The 24,613-nt window shown below is 43.0% G+C and overlaps 1 protein-coding gene across 9 annotated transcripts; it reads left to right on the top strand.

Moving 5' to 3' along the window:
- On the top strand, positions 1 to 24,420 carry LOC115158250 (transcription factor E2-alpha). 9 transcript variants are annotated; one of them, XM_029706969.1, is made up of 21 exons: positions 1 to 574; positions 3,879 to 3,980; positions 5,523 to 5,595; positions 10,086 to 10,159; positions 10,639 to 10,711; positions 11,088 to 11,128; positions 11,391 to 11,526; positions 11,756 to 11,802; positions 14,469 to 14,583; positions 15,936 to 16,093; positions 16,282 to 16,423; positions 16,619 to 16,677; positions 16,786 to 16,864; positions 17,100 to 17,176; positions 17,292 to 17,498; positions 17,614 to 17,725; positions 17,907 to 18,048; positions 19,136 to 19,198; positions 19,779 to 20,014; positions 20,271 to 20,422; positions 20,525 to 24,420. In XM_029706969.1, exons 2-20 carry the CDS (start codon positions 3,900 to 3,902, stop codon positions 20,414 to 20,416), a joined length of 2,061 nt encoding a protein of 686 aa, XP_029562829.1. In that variant the 5' UTR covers positions 1 to 574; positions 3,879 to 3,899; the 3' UTR covers positions 20,417 to 20,422; positions 20,525 to 24,420. The 9 variants fall into 9 exon arrangements, with proteins under 9 accessions (XP_029562829.1, XP_029562830.1, XP_029562833.1 ...); XM_029706970.1 differs by having other exon boundaries at positions 3 to 574; positions 14,469 to 14,568; positions 17,289 to 17,498; XM_029706973.1 differs by having other exon boundaries at positions 3 to 574; positions 16,312 to 16,423; positions 17,289 to 17,498.
- Positions 24,421 to 24,613: the final 193 nt, after the last annotated feature.

The following is a 24,613-nucleotide window of genomic DNA, read 5'->3' as shown; positions in this document are numbered from 1 at the left end:
ATCTCGTGAAGCTGCTGTGTAATCGCAGCTAACTTTCCTACTATAACCTTCCGCTAAAAGGCGTAGTCCTTTAGATCTCCTTTATTTTGAAGAGTACACATTAACTGTTGACCAACGATTTAACATATGCGGCGGTTACATCAATTTAAGTCGTTACAACTTATATTTGTTCTTTTCCGAGGAGCAAATAGGTTGTCTCTATATAGGCGTTTGAAATTGGACACCGCTGCTTTGAGGCCCTCTTTTTATGCGGAAGGATACGTTGTTGCTTTTGACAATGTGGACGGAGGTGGTTAAGATGTCTTCTAGAAGAATGAAATCATCTCAATTGTAACAACAAAAAGGAAGACGTGAGATTAATAACTAGATATTGATTGGACACAAACTGGTTACATTGTACTAATGACGTGGACAGTGTAACGAAGCAAGGTTCAGGAGGAATAAGGAAGACCTACAGCGATCCAATGCGTTTCACGCGCTGAGGTTGAAATTCTCTTGAAGTTTTATGTTTTTTCCCCCTGCGAGAGACAGCCTTTCTTTTTACTGTTGGATGCCAGACATTTGAAGATTAAAGGTAAAAAATGCTTCTGTTTCAGACTGACATATAGTCGGGGAAATTGCACGAATTCATTAGGTGTGATGTGGCCAATTGTAGAACGTCTGACTTCTACAATTATCAAAAGTTTTGGGAATGTGTGGTTGGAGCGGGGGGATGCAAGTTTTTGTCTGGTTTCTAGTAAGGTGGCGAGTTCAGCCCTCAAGTCTGTGATGGTCTCCGCACCAACCGTGTAGTGGGGGAAATTAGTCCTTTGTTCACCATAAAGATATAGGTTATTCTGAATTTGACTCACTTTGATGTGTTTACTAGTCTCAATTTTCCCATAAAGAAGCCTATGTTTGATCAGTGGGAATGACGACTAAATCTAATTGGCTATATAGCCTAAGTAATGTTGAGGGGCATTATAAACTTGTACTTTCATTGGTTCACCCTGCCACTGCAAGAGTTCATCAGAAATGTAAAGCAACTAACGCAGACGTTTCTATAACCACTAATACACAAACAACGACCCCTTTATGAAAGTGGTTAAGCGGCTGGTCACAGGCTAGACTTACATTTATTTTATTCCACATTTGGCAGGAAATTCCTTATTCCCCCACCCCCCCACCATCTCCTTTTTGGACTAACTGAAATGCGAACTTCAACCTTGAGTTTGTTGTCATATTTCAAAAGAAATAACGTATTTATAACCTTATTTCAATTACTTTCACAGTTATTCAAAGAGGACACATTATTTGTTTTTCAGTGTCTTTTAGATGTTTTTTCTTTTCCTCAAGGTTAATGGAATTATTTTACATTTTGTGTGGAGAGAGATCCCATTCTTAATTCCACAATATAGAGCCCTTGGAAACTGACAATATCCTCCGGCTGGAAAGCATCCCTTTTCAGTAGGCTATAGGACCTAGACGTGGCCTATTATCCTTGGAAACGGCTAGCGAGCGGAGTAGGAGTTTGCAACCAGGAATAAATATTTACGTTGTTTCAGTTAGGGAAACTACGGGAAACGATATGGAAACATTTCATTGGAACGAAAATATCGTTGAACCCAGCAGATTTCTGAATACGTTTGATCATGACGATATTTCCGACAATAATGTCAAGTTTTAGTTGGATTCATTGTAGCCAGACACATTATATTCCCTTGCTGAGAAGCAACAGTTGTATTTTAGATTTTTCAACTCAAAACATATATTTACATTTTCTGTTAATGTCTATTCAAAGTTAAAACACAATTGTCCAAAGCTCACATTCTACTATTAGTTTTTTTGGTGGTGGTTGAATATGTTCGAAGGTTTTGGGAAGTTCATGACCACAATGGATTTTGTATTGATGTCAGCTATCAGAAACAGAGGTCTGTATATGCAAGGTGTGGGTAGAGTAGCCAACTTGTCAAAATGTGTTTTGTTTAATTAAAATAACATAAAAATTGTGTTAAAAATATGTTCCTTTTAGGAATACAGGCTATAGTTTTGCACATGCAGGATGTCATGCCTTGTCTGGCTCAAGTGCACAAGGCGACCATAGCCCTAATCTATTGCTTCCGAATATTGTTCTAACTGGGTAGCAAAAGATACAATTCTGTACAATAAAATGTGTGTATCCACAGTGCCAGCGTCTTTTGAAATATCCAGATGTGCCCACAACATTTTGGAACAGTAATTGTTTTTGTGGTTTATGTTTGGCAAGGTTTGTGTATCCTTGGTCTACCACCTTATCCAAAAGTGTGGCAAGACAACATAGGCATATTTACAATTGGGCCTATTGTTATATTGAGTGGGGGGGTCTTGTTTCAAGGTTAAGGCCTAACCTGCCTTCACTTTCAATACCAAGGCCTGATCCTGATGGCTCCTTTGCATGGTTTATAGGCATTTTTTAAAGTATTTAAAAAAAAAATGTACACGTCTTCTCCAAGGAATTTATTAAACATTGAAGATACTAAAGCGTAATTTGTAAAAAAAATAAAAATAAAAATTAAAAGACCTCAATTCCTTGATTCCACTCTAGGCTCAAAGGAACTACTAGCCCTATGTGTGTGTGTGTGTGTGTGTGTGTGACAAATATGAAGAGTGTAAGAATAGCTTTAATTTTGCAATTGATGTATTGTTACAAATTTGGTGTTTACATTTACACCTGACAAGTTGCATTTATTTTGTGGTTCAAACCTTCAAATGGTTGTTTACAACAAATTGCACAAGAAATGGACTACAAAGGAGGTTGTAAAAGTACACCACCTGTTGGCGCCCTAGTGCTTCTTCTCTGTTGCACTGGCAGTTTATTCTGAGGCATGTAGTGCTGCTGAGCATCCGAGCTCTGCCTCTTTGCCTCGGGCTCCCGTTGGAATGCAAAACACAGGGTAAATCCAGTATTCATGCCTTTTGTGCCATTTGACAAGGTTCCTCTGTGCTGACATATGGTAATTTCGTAATGACATGTTTGCGTACGTCCATTAGCTCTGCCTTTCACCCCTATTGCCTTGGTCTAACAATAGCTCCAATTATGTCTAATTGTAAACCTAATATACTTTACTTTCATGTAGAAATGGATGATCAACGTGCATGTGATTTGTTGTGGAAGACATGGCCTGAGAGAAGTGATTAGCCTTGGTAAAGGTTGAATAAGGGATACATTAACTAGGCAGGCCTATATTCTTCATATGGAGTGTCCGATTCCCTTCCTTGCAGCCTGTGTAGTGATGCCTCACTGTTAGTAACCTATGTGGTCATGCCCAATGGAGTTAATGACCATCTCTGGTCTTTCTTTATGTTGTATTTGCTCATATGTGATTATTCCCAATGAATTATTGCAATGGCCTATATGCGACAAGGGAAATGGTGCTACCCATTTTAACTCGGTTACAACAAAATAGTGTTGCCCATTTGTTTCCGGTATATTTTTTGAATATCCATGTCCCATATGCCAAAATACCCATGTCTGGCAACTATTATTACCATGAAGAAGTCCTAGGTGGGCAGGCGGCAGTGTTAAGGTTGTAGGGCCTCTGGGAAATCATCTAGACAACAATAAGAGGGGACGGATCTTGAACTTTTAGTCTGGGTACTCAACTTTCGCCAACTTTCTACGCATCCGTGTCCATAGTGAGTTGTAGGTAAGAGTGAATTACATGGCCAGAAAAAAGCAGTATGTTCATTCATTTTCTCAAGTGATAGAACTCAGAAATTCCTCAGGCATATCAGCCAGTAATATCTAGCCTGATTTTTATTTTATTTTTTTATTTTTTCAGTCACATTCAATGTGTTTGTGCTGTCTAGTCTGGTTCCACTAAAAGTCAGTCTATCTTATTTGCGAATCTCTCTCGTAGGGTTGTTAGTGACTGAGGGGCATGAACGAGCAGCAGCAGCAGAGAATGACTGCAGTGGGAACACAAGACAAGGAACTCAACGACCTCCTGGATTTCAGTGCGGTAAGAGAGAGTGGGCTAGGGGTCTGGGACCAGGTCATAGACTGCTGGACCGGGAGGGTGGGAGAGAGAGAGAGCGGCTGAATGGGGAGGGACGGGCCCGTTACATATCCAATATAATGACAGCAAAACCGTTAAACTGTTCTCCTTGTTCCCGATTCATTAGGAGGTTATAATTTTCCCACATTGCTTACCCCATGTTCTTTTCCATCCTTGAACTCCGGCATGGCAGAAGTAGCTTCATCCCTCCCAGAAGTTATTTGATTTGAATATTTTTGTTTTGTTTTACCCCGTCTTCAATAAGTCTAAGCAAGGTCACCTGAATGTACCACAGGTCCTAGGTGTTTATTCATTGGTTTTAAACCAGTGTTTGAACATGAAAAAAAATCAGTAAGGTTGATTTATGGTTTGGGCTCACCTGAATTGTGAAGATTTATTCAAGCGAGATGTATTTGATTCCTATTTTGCCGTAGTGTTTATTTTTGCTCTGAGTTTGGTTTTTCTTATTTTGTGCACAACCTTTCAATATTTCGATGGCTGGTGATAACTTATGGGAAGCGTTTGAAGGGACGCTCCATACTTTTGAGTGGTTCTGGCGCTGAAACACCCACATCGTATATTCAACTCAATACATGCTGTGTGGAATGGGGTAACCCTGTCATTTATGTCTCTTGAATAGCAGGTCTTTATGAATGGTCAGATTAATAGGAGATTTTGGGTTTGATTTTCATCTACTTGCTGGCATCAGCCTGTGTGTTCATTCATTTTTACCGTATGATTTCTGTTGGGCTTTTAAGTTGACATGTCTGTTTTTTTTTTCTCTGGATAAATTGAACAGCTGAGCCTGTGTAAATTGATTGTTATGGGTAATTACTATACGTGGAAAAATATCTTTGAATTCAAGACCAGGAACCCTAATTAAGTAAACGCTTGTCATCGGACTTGATGTCCCACACATCGATATTCCTCCACTAACCACAGCTTACTAATATAAGATCTGCCCAGGTATTTGATTTCCTCTCTGTGTTATTGAAGCCTTATGTGTAGGGAAATTCCATTGGTTTTATTCCCTCTCTTACTTAATGGGCCACTAGTGTGTGTGGAGCATCAAATATCATGCCCTCAATCAAGACTTAGGTTTGCTATGCACATCCATTTGTGTAGCCACCCACTCAAATCAGAAATGTGTCCATGGTCCTGTAAGCAGTAGCTATGCATGGAATCTAAACCCATTGGAGACAAAGGTGTGTGTGTGTGTGTGTGTGTGTGTGTGTGTTTGTTTTGTGCCAGGATTGGCTGATAATGTTACAGTATGGCTGTTGCTGGCCCAGATGCCAAGAGGCAGAAGCACACACAGTGGCTCATGAGATGGCATGTTAAGCAAGCACCTGTGACCAGGGATTAGGCTAGATCACTCCTAACATCCGTGTCCAGCCCACATTTCACATCACAGACGATGATCTAGCTTCACTGTATGTTCAGTGAAGGTGTGGCCTATGTGAATATTCACGTCAGTATTTATTTCCCACCTCTTCTCTATTCTAGATGTTTGCACCACCTGTGGCTAATGGGAAGAACAGACCGACGACACTCGCTAGCAGTCAGTTTGGCGGATCAGGTAAGATTCTGTTCTGAATGCAGAATACTGTAAAACTGTCTTCCTGAGCCTTAAATACCCTGCAGGGCTGTACCTAAATTCTATTGTATCGACTTTTAGTAAGGTCAGTAAGTAATGGATAATGGCTGTTTATATGTAGCTGCAACATTGCTAATTGTCCTTATATAATACGTTTAAAGTACTAGAGCAGTGGTGCAGTAGTGGTTTTGTTCTATTGCATTATGCCTTCACCCATTCACTTGGCAATAGAATTTAAAGATACTGTATATATTTTTGATTGACCTCCTACTTCCGCTGTGTGGGATGGTATTTCATCACCTTTTATTGCTGGTAGTAAGTTGTCCAGAGCTGGTTAGTTTGATCCTAGTTCTCCTGTGGAAATATTCAAGCCTGCTCTGTGTGCACATTTCCCCCTTTTAACCCCCGCTCTTTTTATCTAACCAAGATGATTCATCTGTGCTAAAGCTTCAGAACGTTGTTGGTGCCTTTGAACGCTGTGTGTTGGATGACAAAATCTCTCTAATTCAGAAGAGTGTCTTCTTTATTTTTGGTTGTTGAATGAGACCCAATGTGTTTTTTGGTGGGGTGATGAAGAAAACTATCTTGGTGGCCGTTTAGATTTACAATATGTCTCTATTTAGTGAATTCAAATAAATATTTTTTTAAACTTCCAAAGCATCTTTTTCTACCACCATCATGGCTTGTATTTTCCCACCTCGGAACACCTGAAACCCCTGTGTGCGAGTAGCTTTTGCTGAATGTTATTAGTAAGTCATGTTCCTTCCCTCTGTCACCCTGCCAACCTGCAGTGTGAAATGGAGTCACACTCTGTGCGGCCCCCAGAGTAAGAACTCAGCCGCAGAGGAACAAAGGCAGAAAAGGGCTTATGGACTTGAAACGACTCCCCCACCCTGAAGTATAAAACACTCCTCCCCCAACTCGGCACAAGGCTCTTCCCCCCACTTGGTTCACAGGAAATGGCTTCAGCCGGAGACAATGCCCCTCACCCCGAGCTCTGGAACACTTAACTGGCCCAGCATGGAGTGTTGGCCAGAGTGGGAACCCTCTGAATGGGGATCAGTGGCAGGACTCAGTTTGTTTCTATTACAGCAGGCAATTACTTAGCAGTGAGAAGTTAATTCCTGCCCCTGTCCTAAGTGTGCCCCTTGGTCATTGACACCATTCGAATGTGATACTTCAAGATGTCACATTTAACTTTCAGAGAACTCCAGGTAGCTCGTAATAGCACGAGTGCCACACCGCCAACCTCTAGAGATTCTGTTCGAGGTTATGACACAAGCCTATCAATCCAGTGAGAGATTAGGGCATCCGTAAGCTACAATTCAGGCTTGTTGGATACGTTTCTTCCTGTTTTCCACTCTGAAGCTGCACCAAATCCCTTGTTATAACTAGATATACAATCAACAGGGAGTAGCATCGGCACAGGTCTAAATTACACACTTTAGCAGTTTTACGTCAGTTTTTCACCTGAGGAGAATGGACTTCTATTGAAGTAGGCAATGTATGTGAAAAATGTGTATTTCGCACCTCTTCCACTTTTTCCTGAAATGACAACTTGACTTCAGTCCTCCATTATGATAAGATCGCATGGCCATAACAAAGAGCAGCCTGTTTGTTCTGTATTGTTCTCCTGCAAACAGGTCAACTTCCTGTTTGACTGGCCCAACTGTAGCCTGTGACATCACCGCTTCTGTTCTACTAGTAGGTGACTCAGCGCGGGAAAGGCAGCGGTGGAGTTGTGGCCTACCAGTCCGCCTCTATTCACCAACACAAAAGTACTCGGAGGGGTGCTAATTGCATTAGGCGTCCTCCCCTCCTCGTCGGAGCCCATAGCCCAGAGCGTGTGGAGAGGGGAGCTGGAGCTGGGGCTGTGGGAGCAGTAACACCCGCAGGGCTCCACCAGGCATCGCCTCACTCACCTCTGCAGCTGCTGGCCCCGTCACCCACCCACCCAGGACAGGCCACATTTCCCCCCCAACCACAACAAACAACCCTCTCTCACAGGCAGAGACACATGCTTGTGCACACACACTCCCACACAAATATTATTTCAGATGATTGTCATAGGATGTTTGTCACCTTATGATCTGAACAGCCAACTTCTATCTAATATGTCCTATACTGGTGGCACTAGAAAATGGCTGGTCTACTAGACCTAGCCTATAGCTTGTGGTTTTAAGACTTACACAAGAAATGATCCAGGCTGCCTTTTCAGAGGCATATTCGATTTTGCCCAGTGAGACGATTTTGTGCCTCAAAATCAGATTATTTGTTCAGCGGCCGGCTGCCCTGTACAGTGTTAATATTGCCCTCATGGCCTTCACTAGATTCTCATCTACTGAATCAGGTTAGACGTTGGAGCGCAACGTTTCAACAGGTAGAAAGTGGGAGAAGAGAATGGAACCACACTTATAACATCATTACACGTAAACAATGAAATTGAAGATCTTCTGTAAAAGCATGAAGAATGAACATGAAACAATTATTGCAGCATGAAGTCTGTCTCCTTTAGTCCCCCAGACCTGTCCTTCTCCAGTCCCTCAGCCCTGTACTTCTCCCCTCTTATCGCCCATGCCTTTTCCTCTTTCCTTCAGTCCTTCACCCCTGTCCTCCCATCCTCCGTCTCTCCTCCCCTCTTCCATTGTGGCAGTAGGCTCCTCAGTGTTTGGCTCTCACTTCTCAATATAGCTGGCTGTGCGTCGGTGTCACCTCAGCAGCTCCCCACCTTGTTTAATTGCCTCCAAGTTAATTACTCCACAAAGTGTGAAACAATGTTGTCAGAGTTTCTCTGCAAGGCGATGCTCTCTCTATCTCATGTAGTACCCGCTCGCCAAATGGAGGCCTTTTATTAAGTGCCGTAGGTCTATGTGGGCACCAAATACTACTATTGACTGGCTGTTGGAACGAAGCCATTGTAGACACTGGATAATGGAGAAGGTTTTTAAAAAGCCTTATTTTATGGCCCTGGGGTGCCACTTATGTGGATTTGATCGTGTCTCCGTATTGAGTGGACTAACTCTGCCAGCAGGGCTGTTGAAGTGGTGTCCATGCAAAGCCTGTCGCTCATATTTAGTTGTGTCCATCAGTCCTTGTGACTAAATGTGACTGTCTTAGCAGTGTGACCTTTCAGCTCACTGACAGTGACTGAGTAAGGCTGATATTTGGAGGTGCCTCTCTCTCTGCTCCCCTGCTTCTCCATGCCAGTGGCATCAGCTCCATAGATCATAGCTGTCATGGCGTATGTAGGTGCTTGCACCGCTCTGTTAGCCTCATCACTCATTCTGAGTCGTCAGCCGCTCATCTCGCCCAGACCCTCACTCCCCCCCTCACTCTCTCTCACACATTTTTTTAATTAGGCAGAATTCAAAGGAGGAATATGAATATTCATAAGGAAACTGCATTAATATGCACAATTATGCAAATCAGTATGCAATTAAGCCCTGTGTCTCCAGAGAGGCTTGGTAGCATTAACGGATAAGACAAGGAGAAAGGGGTGATGGGGGTATTTTGGAATTTCTGCTCCACCAATCTTTAGAATGCTTGTTTTTCCTCAGCCACACAGCCGCCACTCGTGAAATGATTTAACATATTCATATATGATTTGTGTATTGAATATGTATGTTATTTGGCGATTTATGGCTTACCATATTATGGCATCTGCACAACTGCTGTGAAAAAAATGAAAATGAGAAGCTGGACAATGACACATATTCTGTTATCATCTGGTTTCTCAGTCAACTACGACAGGATCATTGCCCACTGTAGAATCAGTGAAATGCCCTGTTTCAGACTGGTGATTTAAAACAGCAGTTCCCGTCACTGCTTCTTCAATTTGAGGTTTTCACATGGACATATGGAATGGTCCCTCTTTAATGCGACAATGACAGATTCTCTTAAAGGTGATGTGTTGTCCCAATGGTGTTGCCATTTAAGACCTGTGAATGACATGCATTGGCTCAGGGACCCTGCAGTGCTGACAAGTTCAGCTGAGTGATGGGTGCTAGCATTATGGCTACATTCCTACACATATACCCCTACATATTTATTTGGACAGTGAAGCTAAAACAGAATTTTGCTCTATACTCCACCATTTGGGATTTGAGATCACATGTTTCATATGAGGTGACAGTATGTGACAGTACCTTTTATTTGACTGTATTTTCATACGTATATGTTTTACCATTTTAGAAATGAAAGCACTTGATGTATCTAGTCCCCTCATTTGAAGGTGTCCATAGGTATTTAGACAATTTCACTTGTATATTAAAGTAGTCAAATTTGTAATATTTGGTTTTATATTCCTAGCGTGATATGACCTCCTCAAATGGGGGGACTAAATGCAGAAAGTGCTTTCATTTCTAAAAGGTAAAACAGATAAGTATAAAATAGCCTACCCTCATATAAATGGTGACGTTCTGTACTTTCGCCAGTCAGTGCGAGTCTAACCCTTTCATTTCTCTCTCTTCCAGCTTTGGATGAGCGCAATGGCTCTGGATCCTGGGGCCCAGGAGAACAAAACAGCCCCCCCTTCAACCAGGGAAGGGTAAGCACTACCAGGGGCTCATCACAGGCTCACATACACTACACACTCACTTCACAACAGCTCAGTGCATTGGCAAACTATGCATTTGATTCAGACTGGTAGTTTTACTTTGTACCTAATAGCCTGGCTCAGAGTCGGGCGTTGGCAGGCTCTGCGCTAGTCTTTACCTCTGTGGAAGCCCAACGGTAATTTGTGGCTTCACATCCACGGTAACTGTCTTGGCTCGTCTCATTGTAAATATAAGGAACGGTGTACAGGGGGTGAAGATTGGCTGCAGCAAACTGTTATTAACACAACTTGATGATTAAGAAATTGCTAGAGACTGGATCCCGTACACATTTCCTGAGCTCACATGGTAGTTTACAGACAGGGATGAACCAGTGCGCTGGCCATGGCATGGAAGGACTCATTATTGATCAGTGAACTCTGCTGACTGACTCTTTACCATGTTGTCTTCCCCTCTGTGTTTTTCCCCACAGGGCTACGGAGATGGCTCCCACTACAATGAGCACGAGGGCCTGTCATCCCCCTTCCTCAGCTCAGGAATCGGAGGTAGGCTATGCTCAGAATCTCTGCTGGCTTGTCTCTGTGTCTTTCAGTGTTGTAATTGGGATCGGTTGTAAATAAGTAGTGGAGTTACTGTTGGTGTGCACGTGTTTTGTTATAACCATGAAATGATCTGAGTGACATAGTGCCAGGAAGCGTGTGTGCGTTGGGGATGTTAAGAGCACTGGAGCAGAAATGCTCCCTTGGGTTTTGTCTGGCCAGCAGCTGAGCGCTCTGAAAGGGGGGGGGGCACTTCTATCACTACTTTGTATTTTAAACAGCTACTGATTTTGACTTTGTCATTGTTAAAGTATACTCCAAATACCCGATGTTTAACTACCATTCCATAAGGAAGCCGCTAATTGTCAATTTCTTCTTACAGGTAAAAATGAGAGGATAGCATACTCTTCCTTTGGTGGTCAGGTAAGAGTGCTTCTGACCCCTTTGCTTATTAAACCTAGTTAAGATCATAGTTTAGGTTTCCTATGTCACCAATTCTAACTTGATTTGAGCTAAAGTCTGGTTTCAGTATAAAGACGACCCAGTTTTCTCACTTCTCCTTTCATCCGAAACACATTGAATTAGAGCGTTCTGGATTTCCCAGAACTGTGCATTCATGTGTGCTTTGTATGCATTCCTGCATGTGTTGTTTGTTAACCCCTTGTTCTTTGTGTTGTTCTGCCAGCCTGGCTTCCTACCCAGTGACATCGCCATGCCCAGTCCAGATGCCATGTCCCCCTCTGGGCTAAAGTCTACCTCTCAGTTCTACCCCGGATCGTACCCCAACAACCCCAGGAGGAGGCCTCCCGATGGCCAGCTAGGTACGGTGGTTCGGGAAGAAGCCCACTTTAGTTCTTTAATGTTTTCCAGGCTTTTGCCTTCTCTGTCGGATGATTTGAGCAAGAGTATTAGTAATAGGCGTAGCATGATTCTCTAACTGTGAAAACGCTAGCAATACACAGTCATTAGGATGTTATTTTCAAACTAGACACAACAGTCGACCTTGATGAAGCGAGCCATGTGATTTACCTTCTCTCTGTCTCCCTGTAGACACCCAACCCAAGAAGATCCGCAAGCCCCCTGGCCTGCCGTCCTCAGTGAGTGTTCATTCTGCTCCCTTTCACAGCCCACAGACAGACAGACAGTCTCCCCACGCTAACACACTCACCACCCTGTCTGTCTGCTCCATCAGCTCTCTGACTGACTGACGGACTGACGGACTGACGGACGGACGGACACTGACTGACTGACTGACTGACTGACTGACTGACTGACTGACTGACTGACTGACTGACTGACTGACTGACTGACCTCGCAAAGGGCCTCTGCTCACACAGGCAAACTGACAGTCCAGGCTAGTGAGAGAGCCTCCAAACAAGCAACATTAGTCTACAACACTGGGCTCAGGCTACTGTCTAAGCCTGCAAATAAGCAACTATAGTCTCTAGTCTACAACACTGCTCGGGCTACTGATAATACTTCCAAATAACCAACAGTGGTAAATAACACTAGACTTGTTTGTGTTGAACTACTGCTTGAGAATGCATGCCGGGGGTATTTCCTTGCCTTGTAAGATGTTCCAGATATTTCTGGTGTGTTCGGGCTGCCTGATGCCTTATTAGTGGAAGACTGGAAGGCCCTCTGCCAGGGATCATAAAAAATAAATATTGCCATTAGACAAAAAATGTTCTGTAACTGAAACCATTGCCACATGCACTCTCCAATATGACAGTCATATTGAAACCTCTGTGGTCATCATCTATGAAACATAGATGATGTTAAACACCGGTTTTAGTGTAAATTCATTTCAACTCCCAGCTGCCCCCCCCTTCTCTCCCCCTCCCTCCGTCTGCCTACGCTTCGCCACATGATGGTCTGGGTGGCCTCCCCCTGTGAGTGACCCAGTTGTGAGGCGCGCTGCTCGCGAGGCCTCTTAGCCCGTGTCTGAGCCCAGATTAATGACTGCTGATGATCCTGTGTCCCTCTCCCCTCCCTTCGCACCCTCAGCTCTGTGTTGTAACCTAGTCCGGCAAAGCTCTCAAGTCCTCCCACTCGTCCAACCCAATCGACAGACCCCTCCACTAATCCTCCAATACCTGTACACTAGGGTCCAGCCCTGACCCCTAACCTAAATGTCACATACAACACATCCTATTTCCCTTATTGTGGCCCCTTGTTACTGAGACATCTACACTGGTTGTATTATTTATGTAGACAGTATTGTCTCTCTAAATTGATATGAATCTGTTTTCTATTCTATCATATTACATCACTTGTTTTGCCATTGACTATAGGACCTCACACACGGTCATAACCTGAATTACATGAAACCCCCATTAGTGAGGATTTTCACCAGAAATCCTCTTTCTTTCCTTCTTAAGAACAGAATTATCCACCCGCAATCATTGTTTCATTCCCCCACATCTATCTAGAGCAGAGGATTCGCTCAACATTGTTTTCCCGTGAAAGACAAAGCCTAATGTTCAATGAAGTCATCTCTGGCTTGTTCTCTCGAATTATCTGTGATGGTAGTAAATCCCCTATTACCTCACACTCCCCTCGCCATATCATGCTTTAAGTCATTCAGATTTCCTTATTCTGTCCCCCCAGCCTTATCTCTCTGCCTATTTCATAAATCATCAGCGCCTTAATACCCTCCCTCGCTCCCTCTCCATTGCAACCTCTCTCTCTCTCCCCATGCCTCCCTCTCTCGCTGACTGGCTCCCAGCCCCCACCTCTCTCAGCCCAGCTGCCTGTGGAGTTGGACCGGGTCCAGGAACAGGCAGATGGCTCTGTAATTAGAAGTGCATCTCTCCATTCCCTTTCCACTTCTCCCTGTTAAATCAAATTACAAGAAAAAAAACAGTTTTCTGGATTAGCATTCTTTGCAGCATATCCTCTCCCCCCTCTTCTCTCTCTCTCATCCCTCTTTCTCCTCATACATGCCAGAAAGCGTGAGTGATGGGTTATGGTGTCAGAAAGCTGGGATCTTTGTGTCCGTATGAATTTTATGGGAGTGATTCGACGTTCTCGACACATGCGAAAAGAAGGCTCGGGAATGGCATGGCATTTTGAATGTAGCATTCATTGTGGTTCGGAATAACTTGAATGGCCCATTGAAGCATTGAAGGGCCATTTAACAAAAATGGCTATTTGAGTATTCAAACCCATGGTTGGGACACACTCATATCACCCCCCCTCCCCAATTAAATGTTAAAAATGTCAATACAATACATTTATATAATCAAATATATACTAATAATATATGCCAAAACCCACGGTCTGGGTACTATAGAAATCGGAGAAACCATTAAATGTGATCCTCTTGCTTATTTGAGGTCATGGACTCGACAATTGTGTGTGTGTCTGTGTGTGAGCTACCGGTGAGAGGCGAGCTTCAGGCGGTAACCCTGCTATGTCACTAGGCTCCTGGGAAAGAGGAAGCGCTGGCTGGGCTGTGGGATTGGATCTGTCGCCGTGACCAGCATGGCATGACTGCTCTCTCACACAGCACAAGCAGGGGTAGCATGCCAGCTTCACCCTCGCCACCTCCTGGCTGCTTAGTGCAACAACCGTTACACATTAACACCGTTTTATTATTGGCAGTTACAGTATGCATTTGTTGTCGTCTTGGCAATAGTGATACCTGCCAGTTTAGATGTAAGGAGCAGACAACTTTATTCTAGGGCGGGCTAAATGTAGGCATATGTCGTGTGTGTGTGTTTGAAATGGCGCTTAACGTGAACTGTGGTTGACCCTTTAGGTGTATGCCTCTTCCTCTGGGGATGAATATGCCCGTGACAACGGAGGATATCCTGGCACCAAACCTGGCTCTGTCTACCCAGGCTCTTTCTACATGCAAGGTAACTACTTGCAAGGTAACCATTTTAAGCACTTTCATAAACTGTCGTTGGAGTGAGTACACTGTCTAACTTTTCTTTGTTATTTTAACTTTATGTTAAAGGTACCGTAAAACTTCAATTCAACTCGGTCTCAAATAGCCACCTGTCTCTTTTTTTAATAGCCAGGCAACGGCAACCATTTCAACACATAAACACCTGTTTCAAATAAACGCTGGGTATAATCGAATTGTTTTACGAGGTTACCGTGAATTACCATTCATTCTTTACAAGGTTTAATGTTTGACTTGTTACGTTAAATAATTCAGTAATGACTCAAAACAAGGATGGCAATCATCCATTTTTCTCGCCAGTAAGAAACTGCTAGCCATTGGCTGCTAACAACAGAGAACTGCTAGCCATTGGCTGCTAACAACAGAGAACTGCTAGCCTTTGGCTGCTAACAACAGAGAACTGCTAGCCTTTGGCTGCTAACAACAGAGAACTGCTAGCCTTTGGCTGCTAACAACAGAGAACTGCTAGCCTTTGGCTGCTAACAACAGAGAACTGCTAGCCTTTGGCTGCTAACAACAGAGAACTGCTAGCCTTTGGCTGCTAACAACAGAGAACTGCTAGCCTTTGGCTGCTAACAACAGAGAACTGCTAGCCATTGGCTGCTAACAACAGAGAACTGCTAGCCTTTGGCTGCTAACAACAGAGAACTGCTAGCCTTTGGCTGCTAACAACAGAGAACTGCTAGCCTTTGGCTGCTAACAACAGAGAACTGCTAGCCTTTGGCTGCTAACAACAGAGAACTGCTAGCCTTTGGCTGCTAACAACAGAGAACTGCTAGCCTTTGGCTGCAAACAACAGAGAACTGCTAGCCTTTGGCTGCTAACAACAGAGAACTGCTAGCCATTGGCTGCTAACAACAGAGAACTGCTAGCTAAGCACAAAAACAGTCAACAACTTTGCGAGTACAATACCCAAGAAACTGTCCAACCGCCCTCTAGTAGCAAAAGTAAGAACTGACAAATGCACAGTCAAAGAAGTATAAAAAATAAAAAATCTATTTTGTATCGAGGCATGCTAAGACAAAAGAAACGTGACACAGTGTGTAGGTAACACATTAGTGCAGGAAATTAAGAAATGTATTAAAATGCTGGAAGTCAGCAATTAGCTATGCAAATTAGCGAAAGCTATGTGCTTTAAGGAAATAGACGCCTGTCTTAAATAGAAACCCTTCTCTCTAATAAGCACCTGTTGTGGTCAGAGATTTTAAGCAAATAAACACAGTAAATGAAAATGTGTTGAGTTAAAATGCCCTGGAGTTGGTCATGTTTCAGTGAGTAATAAGTCCATTTCCTAACCCTGGTTGTTGTTGTTGACAGAGGGCCTCCACCCCTCCTCTGACCCCTGGGCCTCCTCAGGACCTCTGGGTCAGTCTGGCTACTCTGCCATGCTGGGGAACTCCCCCCACATTGGCCAGCCAGGCTCCTTCTCTGCCATCAACCCACAGGACAGGATGGTGAGGACAGCCCCTCAATATGTAATATTTCATATCGTTTATATTCAAATTCCTAATTGTTTTACTTTTTAAGTAACTGTTGTATTGAATTGGTACATGCAACAAGATGTTTTTTGTAATCTGTATTCTGTTTATGCCATTTCTCCTCTATGACGAATCCAACTTCCATGCAAGTGGCTCTAACCCAAGCTGTTCTGTCCTCCCTCCAGAAGCGTCAACCCCTACCTCTGTCCCCACAGAACTACCCTCTCCATGGCAGTGAGGTGAACGGCAGCCTCCCACCCGGCTTCCACTCTGGCTCTGGGAGCTACAACCACACGCCCTCCATTAATGGAGCAGACGGCATCATGGGTACAACTAACGCTCACATGACAACCGCTCACTTTTTTTTTAACCAATTACCTTGTCTTTCTCCTGTGAAACATGTTGTGCTGCCCCTCGGTTTAACAGTGTCTTTAAAGCGGTCTCACTAGCTTATTGGAGACCTTTTTATAGTAGTCTCTGCCTTGTAATAATGTGAGATCAATAAGCTGTTTTTCTCCACAGCCAACAGAGGCGCCACTGCAGGGAGCTCAGGGGATGAGATTGGGAAGGCTCTCGCATCGGTGAGTAATCCTCTCCAAAGAAATCCTACTGTCTTTTTGTTTGTACCATCTTCTTTGTGTGTGTGCTGTTGTTCAGTGGCTGAAGGTACTCTTTCCTGAGGGTTGTAGATCTACCCTTCGGACCACAACAGTAACAACTTCTCCTCCACACCCTCCACCCCAGTGGGCTCACCCCAGGGAATTGCAGGTATACATACTGGATTGTTATATCTGCTGCATTTGGTAGCTTGTATTAGTTAAGAGTTTTAAGGGCAGACAATTGGATGAAATAGTGATGAAAAGCTGTAATGGAAATGATCTCCTATTAGCACACGGGCTTGACTGGAGCTCTGGTTCGCCATCTACTGGTAGAAATCAGAGCTGTCATTTTGTCGGTCACGCTTTTCCATGTAAATGTGGCATCTTATCTATTCTCTCTGCAGGAGCTGCATCTCAATGGCCAAGACCTTCAGGGCAGTCTGCCCTGTCACCCAACTACGAAGGGCAACTGCACGCCCTGGTACGCACTTCACTCTTTACTACAAATAATAATGGAGAAAAAAAACAATTATTTTATGTGATCGTATTATAATCAATGTAGTGATTGAGATTTACCCTGTGTCTCCTTGCAGCAGAACAAAATGGAGGACCGTCTGGAAGAGGCCATCCACGTGCTGCGTAGCCACGCTGTCCAGGGCCCGCCTGGCTTGGGGGGAGGAGCCCACTCTGACATGCACAGCCTGCTGAGCGCTGTGTCGTCTGCGCACAACGGTGGCCTGGGAGGCCTCTCTCAGGCCTTCTCCAATGCTGGCCTGGCTCTCAGCAACAGACACCCTGCCATGGTGAGCACGCCCTCTGACCTCTGGTTCCAACACTAACCCCCTGTTGTCTTACATCATTGACATTGTGATGATGCTTTTGTTGTGTTTTATCTCATGCTTTGTTCCCATTCTCCAGGGAGGAAACCATCACGAGGAGCCCACAGGCCTTCCTCCCAGCAGTACCCTGCTGCACGGTCACCACGCCTCCGGACCCCCTCAGTCCACTGGACAACCAGATGGCTTTACCAGTGAGTCACACGCACCTCTCACACGCACTCATTCGCTACTCTCATCCTCCACATGATCTGTGAGCTGTGCTCCTTTTCCCTAATGTAATGTGTCAACCATGGCAAACAGATAAGAGAATGGGCTACTTAATTGTTCTTTAAATCGGAAATACTGACGGGGAGGTTCCATTCTCCTCCACAGGTCTGCCAGGAAGCGTGGCCCGCTCCACACACTCGTCCAGCGGCTCGGACATCAAGAGAGAGGACAAGGAGGATGAAGAGAACTCCTCCATCGCTGACAAGTCTGAGGATGAGAAGAAGGAAACCAAACGCATCAGAGCAAGGTAGGTGATCACCAACCATCTCATCCTGACTATTGATACTGGTAACTGATACAGAATGTATGCCTGTGTGTAGGGATGGGCACGGTTATTCCAATATCCAAACGGCCGTTGGTATTCCATTGACTTTTTTGAGAGAACAAATAATATAGGCCTATTGTAATGAAAAGGTTTTGTCAAATGGTCTATGTGACATTGATACATACAAGAATAGACCATGATATTAGAATTTAATAAAGCAACAGTTTACCGGCTGTACCGGCAGCCTAAACTTTTCACTGTACCTTATTGTTGGTCATTCAAAGCAGCACTACTGTCAGGCTCCACGTGTAGCAAGTGAAGTGGGAGATTTCTAGTCAATGCAAAATGGAATAACAGTTACAGGATTCAGTTGGCTAAATGAGAAGGAATAGGCTACAATAATCAACCAATACGTAGGCTGTTGTTTCATATGAATGGAATTGTTGTGGAGAAGGATGCGGGGAGAGCAGCGAAAGAGCCAGCTAGCAAGGCTAATTGAGGCTAACTAACTTGGTGGCTAGTGTAGCTAGCTTCTTTACATCGATTTGATGCAGTAAAGACAGACACTACCAGATGAGATGATAGACCCATTTGTTGCTGCGGTAGATTATCGCAAGTTGGTTTGGCTACTTTCTCTCTCTCCCTCTGTATCGGACACACCGGTCCGTGCTCCTCTCGCGCCACTCCCCCTGTCTGTGCTTAAACAACAAGCCGAGTGCACCGCACAATCAAGTCCCCATTTTGAAGTTGACATTTTTTCTTTAAAACACATGTATTTGAACTATCTGGATATCCACTTTTTCATGTATTTGTATTAGTGGAAGGCAAGTCAGAGGTAACGCAGTGTTATTATGGCCATATTTCTTTGTGTGCTGTAGACTATTTTATCCCACATAGGTGGAAATTTTGTTCAATTCTGTTACGCAAACAAATACAAGGATAAACACATGACAATAGCCCCCATTTTATATGCTCAATTACCACTGTTAGTTAGCTGTGTTCGTTGAGTTGGTCACTTCATTTCCAGCTAGTTGTGTAATGCCCTCCCCTCATGTCCCATTGTTTTCAGAAAGGAGGCGCTGACCCTCCAGATCCTCTCTGGCCTCTCAGGTCTGTCAGACCCGGGAGATGAGTAAGTCTCGCCATCCATAGACTGTAAAGCTTTGTGTGCTGAAGCCACACAATTGGGGAGCCAAGATTGTATAGCGATGTCCACTGTTCTGCAAAGCTCCCCACATACATTTTCATTTGGTTTGATGGTATAGACGTAGTGGTTGACAAAGTGACATTGAATAGCATAATGGTAAAAGTTAACATTTCCAATCTATGTGGGATAAAAGTCATTATTGTTTGTTTATCTATTTACCAAATGGAATAGTCCTTATTATCCATTACACTGAAACTGTTAACTTATTTTTCTAGTCTTGAGTGAATTAATGTTTTCTATTCGGATCAATTGTATGCCTATTAACCTGTTTAATAATATATCTGGAGTTTCCTTTTTAATACATTTACTTTCAGAACTACATAACTTCCTGGTGCTACCCAGGATTCTTTTAGAATGACAGCTAAATGCTTAGGCATCTATGCTTTGCATGTTTTGCTGAGGTGCAGCTGGCACATGCGGCCCAACTCTTTGAAAGTCTAGTTGCTTGGTTTGTGAGTGTCGCCCTCCCGTGGCTTCATTCCTCTCCGTGTCTTCCGCCTTCTAGTCCAGAGGATGAGGATGACGAGGACCTTCCTCCTGAGGTAAAGGTAGAGCGTGAGAAAGAGCGGCGAGTGGCCAACAACGCCCGCGAGCGGCTGCGAGTGCGAGACATCAACGAGGCTTTCAAGGAGCTGGGCCGCATGTGCCAGCTGCACCTCAGCAACGACAAACCTCAGACCAAACTGCTCATCCTGCATCAAGCCGTCAACGTCATTCTCAACCTGGAGCAGCAAGTCAGAGGTAACGCAGTGTGACCATATTTCTTTGTGCATTTGTTTTAATGCGTTGACCTCGGTATTACTTTGTCCCCTGTGTGTATTCTTTCCTCAGGGACCGAAGGACCGAACAGAATATTTCATCCAGCTGTTTTTCAGACCAGAAAAATCAGTTTTATGCATATTTTTTAAAGGATTAAATATGTTTGGAGCACAATGGAAAGTTGGATAACTAACTTGTATGCCATGTAAACTCATCTTCTCTCCTTTCACCCCGTCAGAACGCAACCTGAACCCTAAAGCAGCGTGTCTGAAGCGGCGGGAGGAGGAGAAGGTGTCTGGGGGGGTGGGGGACTCCCCCATGCAGCTCTCAGGAGGCCACCCCGGCATGGGGGGAGACGGCCATAACCCAGTCAGTCATATGTAATACCTGGTAGGTACCTCTTCATCCATCAATAATTGTAGTACTTTTGAGTTGATCACTTCACCAAAATTCAAGTTTGGAAGACTAACACTGTTGTATTTTCTTTTGCAGATCTAATGGAATTCCCTTGGCTCTCGGAAGATGTGGCCTTAATCTCTTCTTCCACCCATTCTTCTCTGTGTGTGTGTGTGTGTGTGTGTGTGTGTGTGTGTGTGTGTGTGTGTGTGTGTGTGTGTGTGTACACACGTATACTGATGTTTTTGTGTATTGTCAAATTCAGTTTCAAGACGCACATTCACATACCCTTATCCACACATGCATACTGCCAAAACTGACACAGCCAATTTGCCGCACTCATGACCATGACTACCAGCGCAAATGTGAACTTTTTTTTTTTATACATATTTTTTGCTTCTATAACATGATGGAACACCAGAGTAATAGTGTCCTGCCACTAATGGGACTCAACACACTGCCGAGAGGTGCTCTGTGAACGATAGAAGCCTAACAAATGACAAATTTAATCAAGGATTTGTGCCTAATTGTTACATGTTTTATGAGACATTTAAGCAAACTGCTTACAGTTGCGGAACATTTTGTTTAGGGGTTGCTTATATGTATGAACACTTTTTTTCAGGTGTAGTTTTGTCATTCCCAACTTAATGGTACAGTCTTACATATGTTATGTAACCAAACCCATGCAATAGAGAGGGGACATGACCTGCATCGGGGGGGGGCAGAGTTGCAGGCCCCACCCCAGCTCTGTGGGCCCTGGGCCCGGCATGAGATGAGATGAGGGAGAGGCACCTCCGCTGCCCAGTTGTCATGGTCTCAGAGTTGTAGAAAATTATTCTCCAAGGCTGTTCTTTCCATCCATAAAGAAAAGAATGGCATTTCAGACTCCAGTATTGTTCCCCTCAGTGTAGGTTATTATGGAGATGCCGGTTTAACTGGCCAGGGGTAGAGGAGGGCAAAGTGCAGTTTTACAGCACAAAAAGAAGAGTAGGTTTCATCCTGCATCTCACCCCCACCCATAGGCTACTATTGAGTCCATCAAAAACTACAGAAAAGGCTTGTGGAGCTAACCAGCCACTCTGTCACATTTTCTCATGAGACTGGAGGCTTGGTTTGATGGGCAACTTATGGCTGTATTGTGTAGTGCCACCCTTTTAAGTTTTTCAAATCAATTGACCCTGTACCAACACACACCACCTATGCCCCCTAAGACACCAAACTAAATGTGGTGCTTCACCCCCTGCATTGTCATTGTTAAAAGGCTAATACTAGGTGCACATTTGCAGATGCAGGACCAACCATTGATGCCCATAATTAAATACAATCTTAATATTTGTTATAAGTTAAGTTGTCTATTCTTAAAATTGAAGCTTTGAGCATTCCCAATGAACTATCAAGCCCTCACCCTTCTGCTGTGAAGTCCTGACTATATTATTAAGATGGCTACTTAATGAGGCAAAATCTCATTTGTAAATCCACCTAATTCATTCAAAAATCAAAGGATATTATTTCAAGTGGGGCAAAATGAAATATATATATATATATATATATACAAATAAATATATATTTTTTGTTAGTCTATACATTGTAGATTTTTTTTATAAATGACAATGTTAGTTTGAAGTTTAGAGTGTATCGTAGTTGAGCAGAAGGAAGAGATGATATTAAATGTATTTTCAAAATGAACTCCAATTGCACCGTCAACTTGCCATTGGAGAGGAAAGTTGAACAAAAACACAGGCTCAGAATATAAACAAAGACAGATGGGGTCAGTTGTAGGCTTAATTATCATGATGTATTTAGTGACTATTAAGCTGTCAGTCTTTGGTGCATACCTTTTTGATGCGATTGCTACATTTGATAAGGGTACAGTGGCCTAAGATATTGTTCCTGTGTAAAAAAAAAAAAAAAAATGTGTAAGGAAGTGTGTTTTGTCTGTTACCCAGATGAATTATTTATTTTCAAATGGGAATGTGTGGATGGAGTTGACGCCTCTTGACTGTCCTATTGAAGTGTTCTTACTGATTGGTAGTGTCACTTCACAAGTAAACATCTACGGAGACAGGCTCTGTCTCGAACAGTAATTATGCAACTGGTTTTGAATGTACCATTCAAATGTGGATTGCCTTCATTTTCAAGTATGTATCCAGGTTTTGTCAGTCGGTTCAATGTTATTTTATCTTCATTTCAAACGTTCCGTTCTACTCTCTGCACTCATCCATGTGGTCATCAATGTGCAGCTATGCTAGAGTGACCTGACATGTTATTTTGGAGGCAGGAGTTTGTGTTTGTGTGTAAGATGTAGGATGGTCTGAAAATACAACAGTGTTAATTCCTGTGATAAGTTATTATCATGGCCTCAGACATGGTATAGCAGCACCATCTAACCACAGGGGCAGAAATGTGCATTGTTACCTGATGGTCATAGTATTGAGAAGGATTTAAGTTTACTTTGTAGAAAAAGAGGGGAAAAGAAAAATACAGTTTCAAATCAATAGTGTGGCCTTTTCATTCTCAAGACTAAAGATGTCATTATTGGAGAGTGATGCCTTATCAGTGCCTGAACTTGTATTTTCATAACTATAAAGACAGTTTTCTCTTTTTAACCATAACATTTCATGTATCGCCAGGAGTAGAGGTACATCGGATGACCCCCGCCCCCCCTTCAATTTTCAGGAAGAAGTTGGGAATGGGAGAGAAAAAAATATATGGGCGCTTTTTCAGTGTATCTAGTTAAATAAACATTAAAACGTTATGTATATCGCTTAGTTACTTTTTATATTTTTTTACTGATTTGACCATTTGTCCAAACTACTGTTAAGTTGTGGCCGTGGGGTCAGTTTCCTGGTTTTGTTTGTTTCTGTTTGCCCCCCCCCCCCCCCCATATTGATAAACCACTCAACACTACTGGGTTCTAAGATGCTGGTTTCTGCCCTTGTGATTTGCTTTTCGAAGCACCTCAATGTCAAAATATGGCTTCAGCTTTGAAGTGGGGGGGGATGTGTTATTTTGAGCCTTGATAACTGGAGCTTCTTGTCATATTACAACTTACAAAATTTGTCTGTGTAAAAAAAAAAGGGCGCGCAGCAGTGATGCTATATTTAGTCATTTATGACCATTTCCTTTGCTTTGAGACTTTTCTTATTTCTGATTGCCAGCTCATTATTGACTTTGACAGTGACTTCTTGTAAGAGGTATTTATGTACCTCTTCAAAGAGTTGATTTGAAGACTTGTTTCTCTACTATTACAAGGTTAAATGTGTACTAAATATACAAGATTTGTTCTGAGGGGGAAAAAATGGACTGATCTGATTTGTCATTGCTTATTCTGTGAACATCCCAAAATGACAATTCACAACCTGTATTCTGAGTTGTTGGATGGGGGGAAAGATGGAGGGTCTATTTTCTGTGTCTCTTGACCTGAATATTGACACTGGCCCTGTTTGAATACTTATAAGTGCATCCATCCCTCCTTGCTCAATGACATGACTGGATAGTGTGAAGTGTATTGTCAACCTGTTAAAATGTGCTATATGAATAACTTTTTGATTTCATTTGGTATATGACAGCAAACCTTTCTTTTCCTAACCACTTCTTTCAGATCAAATCAAATGTATTTATAAAGCCCTTTTTTTTTCTTTTTTTTTACATCCGATCATAGATCAATTCAAGGAGGAGGGAAATACTTTTTATGTATTCAAATGGGGCTACTCACTCACTGCTACAGAGCCTGGCATCTTACACTTGCAGTGAGGACACAATCAAGATTGAGCAGTGTCTTCAGAGTGCCTCCAGTCCGTCTCCTTTATTATTTTTTATATATATATAAAGTAGTTATTGAGAACTGTCCTGTATATAACAGTAATGTAGCAATAAATGTGCCATTTTTAATAACAGAATTATACCTTTTTCAATGTCTGGCTTTTGAATCTTGTATACATAAAAAAGAAAATAAAGGAAAACATTGTAATAAAGGGTTGATTTATAGCTTGGAAAATGAATGGTTTCTATCAATCTCCCATTGGTGCAGAAAGGTCTGAGAAAGTATAGCCCACAATCCCTTATTAAAGTTTTCCAAATGGTTGAATTTTGATCTTTTTGACCTCTGAAAGTAAACCTTTTTGATAATGATTTGGTTTACTTACCATTGGAAAGGTAGCTAAATGATGCCATCATAATAAAAAG

This window comes from Salmo trutta, chromosome 22, assembly GCF_901001165.1.
Source record: "Salmo trutta chromosome 22, fSalTru1.1, whole genome shotgun sequence".
Lineage (NCBI taxonomy): Eukaryota > Metazoa > Chordata > Actinopteri > Salmoniformes > Salmonidae > Salmo > Salmo trutta.
Note: the sequence above shows the minus strand (reverse complement) of the source record. Positions and strands in the feature narration are given on the sequence as shown.

Excerpts from the sequence above, each read along its gene's own strand:
- LOC115158250 (XM_029706968.1), top strand. The coding sequence starts at position 3,900 with ATGAACGAGCAGCAGCAGCAGAGAATGACTGCAGTGGGAACACAAGAC. Across the intron at positions 3,981-5,522 it reads ACCTCCTGGATTTCAGTGCG|ATGTTTGCACCACCTGTGGC; the intron begins GTAAGAGAGAGT and ends TCTCTATTCTAG. Across the intron at positions 18,049-19,135 it reads ACCAAACGCATCAGAGCAAG|AAAGGAGGCGCTGACCCTCC; the intron begins GTAGGTGATCAC and ends CATTGTTTTCAG.